This window comes from Eurosta solidaginis, chromosome 5, assembly GCF_040869045.1.
Source record: "Eurosta solidaginis isolate ZX-2024a chromosome 5, ASM4086904v1, whole genome shotgun sequence".
Classification (NCBI taxonomy): Eukaryota; Metazoa; Arthropoda; class Insecta; order Diptera; family Tephritidae; genus Eurosta; species Eurosta solidaginis.
This window is the reverse complement of record NC_090323.1, coordinates 210,109,234-210,120,975: the sequence shown is the minus strand read 5'-3', so window position 1 is coordinate 210,120,975 and position 11,742 is coordinate 210,109,234. Positions and strand designations below refer to the sequence as shown.

Genomic DNA, 11,742 nt, shown 5'->3' with positions numbered 1-11,742 from the left:
TTTTGGAAAATTTACGGGGATTATTCTTGGTGACAACAACCTCTCTGACTCTTCTTGTTTCTGCAAAGCGCGTCTCGCTTCTCTGTTCAACTCGCGTTCACACAATCTTCTTGTTGCGTTTGTTAGTTGGTTTTACTACAGGGTTACCCTGATAATATATATGTACGAATGTGCATATCGGCAAACTTGCAACCACTTCCTTGATTGCTTGCAAAACTACAGACTCCGATCTGGCTTTAGCTTTTAGTTCAATTATAGATTTTTAGTTAGCTTACTGCCTCCGCCGCTAAAGTTTGTATGTACGCCTTATGACGAAATGACGCGAATAGTAAAATTAAAACTAAATCGGTTAATTATCCTTGTGCTAGCAACTAATGGTTTATTTTTCAAACCAACCTTCGTCAATGGAGCAGAGGACATTACATTGAAATGTGATGAATTCGAAAGAATGTACGATAACCTTGCAAGTGAGGCATATTGTACGGTTTCCGGTTTCGTAGTTTCACATAGTCAACTTGTGAAAATACAAAAATATGCTAAAGCAAATAATACGAAATTTATGAAATTCTACGATTCACGTTTATTGTATGTACCATTCAAGTTATTCGATGTTTTCGCTTGCCTAAAAACGCTCGATGTTTCATTTACGGAAATTTTAGATGTGCCGCGTAATACATTTGGGGCAGCAGCAAATTTGACTGTACTTAATATGAGCAACAACAATATAACACAAATAACAACATCCGTTTTTATGGGCGCTGGCAATTTGATGCGACTCGATTTGAGTCATAATCAAATTGCGTTGCTTAATGAAAATGCTTTTAAAGGTTTGAGTAGTTTGGATAAATTGCAGTTGTCATTTAATTTTATACGTGAACTACCAAAGGATTTGTTGTTGGAGAATCAATATTTGGAAGCGATAGCAATAAATAATAATCTTTTGGAATATGTTGAACCTGAAGTGTTTAATCGTTTGCGTCGTTTGAATGATGTTAATCTCTCGTACAACAACATACATCGCGTGCATTCTGATAGCTTTCAAGCAGCTTTTGGTTTGGAGAGTTTGCTTTTAACTTCGAATAATTTAACTGAATTCGAATTGGGTAATAAAAGTATTTTAACGCAACTGCAAGTAGATTACAATAATTTGACACGTATTTCTGTTAATGGCACAAAATATGTGCGCGCCGATCATAATCGCATCACAGATATACAAATGATTAACACCCTGTTTCTCGAGACGTTACTACTCGGCTCGAATAATCTTAGTGACATAACGAGTATTACAAACATTACCGGTCTATTGCAACTCGATCTATCAAATAATCCAATAGGACCTGTGAATATAACAACATTCGATCGTTTGAAGCGTTTACGTATGCTCTCTTTGCGTGCAACTGGTCTGCGTCAACTCACATTTGGCATGCTCTCCAAACAAGTCAGTTTGGAGAGTTTGGATTTATCTTACAACAATTTAACTGCATTAAATTTGGATATTTTTGTGCCATATTTATCGAATTTACGTTTTCTATTTGTGGATGGTAATAATTTGACTGAAGTGCAGGGTAAAGGCGGGTTCTCTTATGCATTCCCAAATCTCTCCAAACTGGGTGTTTCACGTAATCGTTTTAATTGTACTTATCTGCATACATTACTTGTACCACCACAACTTTCGACGTCAGTGATGCTGCACATAGAGCCTGAAGAGAGCACTTTCGAACGTGCTCACATACGTGATGTCTCCTGTATTAGTAATACGCCAGCAACCCTCTTGGAAGTCGAGCATGAGCTGAACGATATGAATACATTGCAAAAAGTGTTGCAACAATCAATGAATAATTTACGTTTGCACGAACAACGCTTGGAGATTTATTTGTTGTTGATGAAAATCGCTTTGTTGTCGATGATTGTTCTATTGATAGGTGTTGTGGTAGTTTATGCGTGGAAAATCAAGAGGCGTGACTATTTTACAAGACGTGGCGCGAGCATAGTTTTTCACTCGAGCGCAACTGTGAATTCAAATATGGAGCATTGAGTTGTTGGTGCTGCGCAGGGAAAGGGAGGGTATCTTTAGTCAAACCAAAGAATATGTAGTATGTGTTTTTAGTGTTTAAGCTCAAAACTAGTTATGATGTTAATAAAATTAAATTCTTAAATTCATTTAAGAAAGATGTTAATTTTGAAAAAAAAAAAAAATTAAACACCCATTTGAAATCAAATTCCTTTGAGTCAGCTGAGTGGAATGGAACGAATCCTCAAGGTTGTGTTGTGTTTAAGTGACTTAAACTATGAGCATTTTTATTTCGTTTGTTCCATTAGCTTTTGAGTGCGATTGTAATTCTCAACTGGTTAGTGGAATATCCTAAAGACATATTTTAAATTTTAAATCTCAAAGCAAAATAAGGTGGCTCAACCCGCAGCCAATACCTTAGAGCCCCCAGTGTTCGCCCCCAATGAATACATACAAGGTGTAACAGGAACATAGCGACCTCTCTCTGTAAAATAACACGCAGTCCCCTTAAATAACAAATAATATAATTATAACAAAAAAAAAAAAAAAACTATTCGCCGTCGAATCACCAAAACTTAAACATGTTGTAATGTGCGGACATCATAATAATCGTATTCAAATTTCACTGGAACTTCAACTGCTATTATAGGTGGGAACGTTCAACAAGTACACATAACAGGGTGGCCGTTATTTAAATTTTTCCCCGTTTCAACCCTTAGTTAATAAATATTATTCTTAGTTCTTTAAACTATGTCCCCAATGCGATACCTTACCTGTATAAAATTATATGGAATTATTCACTTACAAAAAAAAAAAAAAAAAAAAAAAAAAAATTTTATAAAATTGAATACTAATACATAATTGGCAACCAGCGTTGGAAGTTTAAACTATGCTAAAAATATCAGTAGAGGTGTCAACCGGAGTCGGCAGCTATATAATGCTAAAAATGTCAAGACGCGCTTTGAAGGTAGTAACAATCGTCTAAAGGCTAATATTAACCATTTTAATTCGGCCAGGAGTTATGCGCTGAAAACAATTTCCCACTTTGTTGTGGTTCTTGTATTTTTCATATTTTTTTTGTGAAATGGAAGATGTGAAAATTTTATAAGCTTGGTTTTACATGAATGTAGGGTGAATTGGAAAATTTGCTTAATATCGGAAACCCTAGTGCGTATGTCTGTAAGTGCTACTAAGTAAAAAGTGTTAGCTGTCAAAAATCGATCGTAAAAAACGAAATCAATAGAGCTACTCTGTGGATCCGAAATTGATTCAGATATATATCATGATCACAACGTTGTTATTTAATTTGAAAGTTAAATTTTTAGCGGCATCTGGATCAATGTTCATTGGAACTCAGCTAGTGTTGTTTACATAAGTCACATTTTACTTAGTGATAATCACTTTTTTGTATACATACGTTTGGAACGAGCTAGAAACATTTTTACAGCGAAAATATATCTTTGTTTACACAGATTCTTAAAGAAATGTAGGAATATCAAAGAAAAAACTTCTAAAAGACTGGCAAAGATTTTGGTAACTGGATTAGAATCAGAAGTTTATATGCAAAATCACTGAGTCAAGTAATTAGTTTTTATTTTGATTTTCGGCGTTGATTGTTATTTCTAAAAGGTTTCTCAAACTCCTCTCAAATATTTATTTCCAACTTGTTTGCAATTTGAGAAACATATAACTTGGGATTTTCCATCATCGGTTGGAAAAGATTTCCCTTCACGCACACAAAATTGGCTTATGATACGTCTACAACCCGATTGTCAACAGCAAAAGTTTCGGGTTAGCATTAAACGAAGGAGATTGAGGCAGGAGAGTTGGGTGAAATAGCGCAATAAGCAACGGTGGAAATTTCTCAAAGGTTGAATAATTACAATATGTTTTTTTTGGCGACCACCGTAGTGTGATGGTAGCGTGCTCCGCCTACCACACCGTATGCCCTGGGTTCACCCGACGTGCAAAGCAACACCAAAATTTCAGAAATAAGGTTTTTCAATTAGAAGACAATTTTTCTAAGCGGGGTCGCCCCTCGGAGTGTTTGGCAAGCGCTCCTGGTGTATTTCTGCCATGAAAAGCTCTTAGTGAAAACTCATCTGCCTTGCAGATGCCGTTCGGAAACGTCATAAAACATGTAGGTCCCGTCCGGCCAATTTGTAGGGAAAATCAACAGGAGCATGACGCAAATTGGAAGAGAAGCTCGGCCTTGGATCTCTTCGGAGGTTATCGCGCCTTACGTTTTTATTTTCAGAGATAACATTAAGGACTGTTTTAGGCATCATAAAGGAAAAGCCTTTATCTCTGAAGAACATTTTGTATTTATTCAACTATATTAATAAAACAAAGTAAATTAAAATAATATAAAATAATATAAAATAAAAATATAAAACGAAATACAATTAAATTGAATTAAATGAAATAAAAATAGTTAAATTAAGTCGAGTTTTAATCTGAGAGTTATCCGTTTACTATCGAAAATTTTGGATTTATGATCGAAAAATTATATATACTTTATCAATATATCATCGATTTGTTATAGGATTGTTATCAAAATGTTACCGATAACTTACAGAAAAGGTCATCGAAATATTATTAAATGTATATCAATTTTTTTATTAAACGTTTATGCTGGCTTTCGGAGATCTACCAATTTGTTTTCGGCGTGATATTGAAAAGTTATCCATTTCGATATAAAACATGTTTTGATTTATTACCGATAAGTTGCCGATTTATTTTAGGGATCTTACCAGTTTATTATCGATTTCATAACGACGATAAGAAGCCGATGACATTGCAATAACAAACCGATAAGTCGACGATAATTATTCGTTATCGATAATAAGCCATATGTGTTGTTACCAATAATAAGCCGATGGATCTCTTCTCTAAAAATATGAAAGTATTTATCTCTGGTAAAGATACTTCTGTTGTGAGTCAACTAAAACCCTTATTCGAACCCTAGTTTTCTTAAAAAATTAGTTTCCAGTCAAAACCCTGTATTTAAGCGACTTAAACTATGAGTTTTTTTCTTTCGTTTGTTTCATAAGCGCTGAAATTCTCATCCGGCTTATGAAATATTCTAAAGACATAGTTTTAGTTTTTAAATAAATGGAGGTTCTTCGAGTAGAAGATGGGGTGCCAATACCTCAGAGCCCAGTGCTCGCCTCCACATCACATTTTGAAAGGGGTCTTCAAATAGAAGATGAGGTTGCTCATTAGAGCGAAACCTCAGAGTTCCCTATGCTCGCCCCAAATTAAATAAATAGAGGTTCTTCGAGTAGAAGATGGGGTGCCAATACCTCAGAGCCCAGTGCTCGCCTTCACATCACATTTTGAAAGGGGTCTTCAAATAGAAGATGAGGTGGCTCATTAGAGTGAAACCTCAGAGTTCTCTATGCTCGCCCCAAATTAAATACATAGAGGTAGTTCGAGTAGAAGATGGGGTACCAATACCTCAGAGCCCAGTGCTCGCCTCCATATCACATTTTGAAAGGGGTCTTCAAATAGAAGATGAGGTGGCTCATTAGAGCGAATCCTCAGAGTTCCCTATCTCGCCCCAAATTAAATACATAGAGGTTCTTCGAGTAGAAGATGGGGTGCCAATACCTCAGAGCCCAGTGCTCGCCCCCACATCACATTTTTTAAGGGGTCTTCAAATAGAAGATGAGGTGGCTCATTAGAGCGAAACCTCAGAGTTCCCTATGCTCGCCCAAATTAAATAAATAAAGGTGCTTTGCATCGTCCCATGTTTTAAAGGCACCACTTAATAAATTGAATACATTAAAATAAAAAATTAAATAAATAAAGGTGTGCCGATGCTTTGCGTCGGCCCGTGTTTTAAATACACCATAAATAAAATTAAAAATAATAAGCTTATAAAATTAAATACATTAAAAAAAAAAAAATTTAAAAAATGGTTGGTTGCAATGAGCTTTGGAACCTGCAACCCCAAACGGTTTAATCGGGTACGTCATCCACTGTGCCACGACTCATACGCCTACAAGCACATCAAATTACTCCCTTACAACTCACATTAAATTGCTCGCCCTCAACTGCCCCACGCTTAGCTACCCTGCATGTTTACACATCGAATTTGACGAGTACTTGGTACTCACGCCTAGTTTTATTACTACTTCTTATGTTACTTCCTCTATGTAAGGTTGGAGGTCTCAAGTGAAAAGTTCTCTTGATGATTTATGGAGCTTTCGATCAAATATAATAGTGAGCTAAATGAGTTTTATGCAAATGTGGACAACTGCAACAAATGTAGCGGTTTAGCTAGCTAGACTACACTATATGAATGAATTTCACTGCATACTTGTGGTATTTATTGGGTAGTTATCAGATAATTTACCAGTAGTTCTTCCGTTAAACAGATTTTGCGTTGGGATAGAATTACCCTATATACTTGATGTACGTGTGAATTTATTTCAGTACAATACGAAATACCAAAACTGGAGTATACCAGTAGTAGTTTTTTTTAAATTTTTCGGGTATTATATCCGTGAGCATTAAGGAGACGGTTTTTGGCAGCCTACATGAAAATATGCCTGTAGTTTCCGAGGTAGTTACTTGTAACATAAGTACCAAGTATGTTTCAAATAGTTAATCTGTAACTTTGGGATAGTTTTCCCTAAAATATAAAGGAAGGTATTGGTATTCTCCCTGAAAATTATATATAAAAAATAATTATGTACCAATAGACTACTGATATTTTCCTTGCCAGTAACGGTATTTGTTAGGAACTCTTTCCAAGTTAAACGCCATATTTAACTTATGTAGTTTTTATTTATATTTATGGTTTTTAAGGTTACAATCGTAGGTTTAAATATAAATGATATAAAATGTATCTAATAACTTATGGCCACCGTGTAAGTTATTATTACTGGTCCCCTGAAAGATCAAAAAGTTTCGGTAACAAGTTGATCTAAATATATCTTATAAAATATATGTATGTTTACCATTTTCCTGAAATGGAGTTCTCTTAGATAATGCGGATCATTGGTTTACATTGATGTACATCGCACGAAATTGATTATAAATTCAAAAACTTGAAAGATCATTCGATCATATTCATACAACCTACTTTAGTTTTACACATGCATATTTATTCGAAAATACTCGGAATTTATTAAGAAATTACTTGAAAAATAATCCTATTCCCATATAGTATTAATAAGAGATAAAAACCATAACTTTAATTTAAGGTGGTATTTAAAGTTTGATTATACGTGGAAACTACTCAGAACTAATTAAATTGGTTATTATAAAGGAGGCCCACAGGAATTTTACCAAATGCTTATTTACTTTCGGTTTATTGGTGTTAGTGTTTTTGAAATTGTTATGACTGTATTAGAAGTTTCGGTAGTCGATGTTTACAGGGATGTATAGAAACTCCTGATAGAAAAGTGTTACTAGCAGAGGAAATTGTATGCCCGAGTCTTATTGGAAAAGTAAAGTTAAGAAGGACTTGCGCTGTTTTGGCGTTGCCAACTGGCTTCAGTTATTAAAGACAGGGATAACGGCGCTTGCTTGAACTAAATAAAGAAGAACAGAACAAAGTATAACACTGTGTTTTATTTGGATTAGGCCTCGAGCTTATAAAATAATTTAATAAATTTAAAGAAAAAAATTATATATTTTCCATCAGAATGTTTCATGTCAAGGCTAGTTGAGCGAAAGCAAAAGCATGGCATTTGTTATGGCTGCAAATATTTCGCCGACCTTCCATATAATTTAAAAAATTTTTTTGTACAAATTTAGCTGATGACAGTTCTTTAAATTTACGCAGTCTATGAAAATGGTTCTTGATAAAACTGAAAATCTGTTTTTTTGGCCATCAAAATCTCTTGTACGTTGCGGATGTGCCGCATGTTCTGCTAAACACGCCTTGTATTTCAATCAACTTTTTTGCATTCTATGTAAATTTTTTATTTATTTTTTTCACAACTAAAGTAACATTGAGACGATGTTCAGGAGTCGGCATTGGATGGGAGTTGCTATGGCGTTTCGTTTTGCTTAAAAATGCACGCACGCATGTTGTACATGTGTTGCATACATATATATACATTTTATCTAGTACACAGAGAACTTTGTTTTCTCGTTATTGCGACCATAGGTCAAGCCATCTCATTAACATCAGGCACTCACACGAGTGTGATTAATTTGGAGGGGGCTCATTATTTCATTTCGTAGTTGACTGGTTAATTTATATTGGCGAACACGTTTGCCGGCAATAACAAACTGACTGACTTAATTTCAAATGTACCCAATTCATTGCCGCTTGTTTATGAATGCGCTTCACCTTAGATTACAGTGAATCAAATTATTTGCGTTTAATTAAAATGAAAATTACTATTACCAATGCCGGCAACCAATTTCACAATTGAACTTTTTTTTTAATCACAAAGTCAGGAACTATTTGACTACGTAAGCGCTACAAGCACATAGAGCTGGACCCTGGAAACGAAGGAAACAGATGAACGAATTACCAGAGAGTACTTAGAATACTCCAGCGCTTTATTTAGAGATGGGCGGTGGTGCTGTCCGATTGCTGCTGGGGTACCTGGTGTCAATGAGTTGGTAATAGTGTTTTGGCACAAGGTGCAACGATTGTACCGGTCGAACGGTTGCCTTTTCTAAGCCCAGAGCATCTATGAAGGTGACATAGGCCAAAGCATGAACTGCATTGGACCGATGCCACTGTCGTAAATATTCTGAGCTGGCATACCGTAAACACGGTGTGGGGAACAAGGAGTTGAAGGCTCCTTCTTACGCGAGTACGAGTGTCATTAAGCGAGCAGAGGGACGGGGGTAAAATCTGCTGCTCGGCATTGCTACTGTCCATGCTACGTAGATTGTAGTGATGAATTTTAGCGGCCGCGTTAATTGGAAGCGCCATTTGGCGCGAGCAATAGCGGACAGTTGATGTGACCTACTGAGCAGCGTCGCTGCTAGAAGGTGGCGGAGGTACATTTGAGAGTGAACCGCGGGACGTACTTTGACGTGAACAGCAGGGAGCCACAGAGGTTTTATAGAAATTTCGGAGGCGATGAACGTTGGGTTCTAACCCATAACAGCACGAGCGATGCAACCATATTTTACACTTGAGACTCTGGCAAGAGTATGACCGTCTGAGATAAATCCTTTTTCGACGTATGCAGCAGAACCACAGCCTGGGACCGGGGTTAGGTTCAATACCTTCCCGGAGCAGGAGGGTATGGAGCAGTCCAGCTGCAAGAAGCTGCTACGAGGATAACAATTTGTGGGAGGGACGCAAAAATTAAATGTGTTTATACTGAAATGACAGCCCTTGGCCGGGAAAAAAATCCCGAGTCGCTCGGGTACATATAACCGGCTGCCATGGGAAGCGCTTGGTAGCCGCCATCGATCAAATCAGCCAAGAAAGTTACCTTTCGTGATGAGACCGTTACACATTGATAACTGATCGATTTTTATTCGCTTATAAACGAATTCCCGATAACAAATCCAGGCAAACCTTTATGCAACAATCGTTTTGAGGACGAATAGGCTAAAGGAATAAAGGAAAGGCAGAAAAGAGCTGGGGCTGAAAAATTTCTCTGCAAAGGGAAGGGAAAAAATTGGTACTTTTTGGTGATAACGAGAGTTCCGCCTATCTTAGAGGCAAGTGCATCCTACGCTGTGACAGCGATTTTCCCGCTGGTGTAAGCAAATTGACAAGGCAGTCCCTAACTGTGCCACTATTTGCACGCATCAGTTCCTATGGGTAGATGTATATTGAAAGGTGAAGGTATGTAGAAAGGGAACTGCTTGCTGTCATGATCAGCATGATTTGAAACAAAGTAAATAAACCGCTTTGATATTTCAAATGAATATAATGGTGCAAAAAAATACGCGTTCTTCAAAAAGCTAAGAGAAATTGTTCCAAGCCTACTTAGCCAAGGCACTAGCACTGTTTTAAATGGTGGTAATGATTCAGCTTGAGCAGGTGAATATACCGACACAGATATCGAAAAAATTTCTCGTACTGCGAATCAAGGTAAACCTCCAACGCAGCGAGTTTTTTACTTTTGAGGAGGACTCCTTCCTTCTGGTGCTGATGCGGAGCTATAGCTATTACCTGGAGATACATTTCTCTGCTTACGGGGATTAATATAAAAATAAAAATTTCTTGGCACTCCCATATGCCCACACATATAAATTCGGTTCATATGAAAATGCCAGAATTTCATAAAAAAGTGCAAAGAAAAGTACTTCCATATAAAACCAAGGCGCTTCGGTATGATATTTGAATTTAAAATAACAAGTTGAAAACAAACAATTTTTCAAAAATATTGTAGCACTGAGAAATATTTTAATTCCTATGTTCATTAAGGGGACTCCAAAGATTTAAAATAAATTTAATTTCAATTTAAATAAAATTAAAGGAAAAAACGTGTTTAGAAATGAGCTTTTATTATTGGTTAATAAAACTAATTAAAAAGGAAATAAAATTAAAGAAAAAAAAGTAATTAAAATTAAAGAAAAAAACTTTTTTAAAAATAAACTTTTTTTATTGGTTAATAAAATTAACTAAAAAGTAAAAAATAAATTGACTGTAAAGAAATATAACACTTTATAAGTTCATTGTAACCTTTAACGATAATTAGGCTTCTTCGTCTGCGACAAAAAATTCCATATTGTACATAATTATATATTTTTTACATTAAAACTTTACACCTAAATTATTAAATCTTAAAGTTTATATCACAGTCTTAATTGTTCTAATAAAAGCGTGTTAAATTTTGATGGTATAATTAAGAACATTTAGGACTTCCTTTTCTTGCTGTCACAATGTAATACGCTTTTATTATAACAATTAAGACTGTGATATAAACTTTAAGATTTAATAATTTAGGTGTAAAGTTTTAATGTAAAAAATATATAATTATGTACAATATGGAATTTTTTGTCGCAGACGAAGAAGCCTAATTATCGTTAAAGGTTACAATGAACTTATAAAGTGTTATATTTCTTTACAGTCAATTTATTTTCTACTTTTTAGTTAATTTTATTCACCAATAATAAAAGCTTATTTTTAAGAAAGTTTTTTTTTTCTTTATTTTTATTAACTTTTTAGTTAATTTTATTAACCAATAATAAAAGGTTATTTAAAAATTTTTTTTTCTTTAATTTTATTTTTTATTTTTTAGTCAATTTTATTAACCAATAATAAAAGCTTATTTTTAAAAAAGTTTTTTTTCTTTAATTTTATTTTTGTTCATTTTGTTGCCACGAGTATAAGACAAAAACCGTCCATCCCCCCAGAGGTTCATTGTAGAGGTATAAGGGCTTCAGTACAACAGGGTTCGCCCTTGTACCCTGAGGCGCAACGTTAGCGATATGAAATTTTTATACACCTTCATATCATTCAGCGCTCGGTACGTGCTACCCTTGGCATTGAGTCATAAATACTACTAATAAATATAAAAAAAATCCACATTCATAACCAACAAATTTTCTCTGTGGCAAAGATCGGCATCAGGCAACTTTTTTGATACTCTAATATATCCGCAACACTTTGAGTATGAATACGTATAAAGCAACCATGCGCAGCTAGCCTGATATATTCGTTTACATAGAAAAACTGATGTGTAAGTATAAGCAATGATGCATATGGATACAAGCGAAAACGGTCTCCCACGAACTATTCTCGTGTTTGGTCTGCTTTCGTATGAAATTTTAATTGAAATACGAGGCAAAAG

At 35.3% G+C, this 11,742-nt stretch overlaps 1 protein-coding gene across 1 annotated transcript; it reads left to right on the top strand.

Moving 5' to 3' along the window:
- Positions 1–266: 266 nt before the first annotated feature.
- LOC137233555 (carboxypeptidase N subunit 2) lies at positions 267–2,177 on the top strand. The gene has a single exon (XM_067756645.1). It carries the CDS (start codon positions 317–319, stop codon positions 2,033–2,035), a length of 1,719 nt encoding a protein of 572 aa, XP_067612746.1. The 5' UTR covers positions 267–316; the 3' UTR covers positions 2,036–2,177.
- The last annotated feature ends 9,565 nt before the right edge of the window (positions 2,178–11,742 follow it).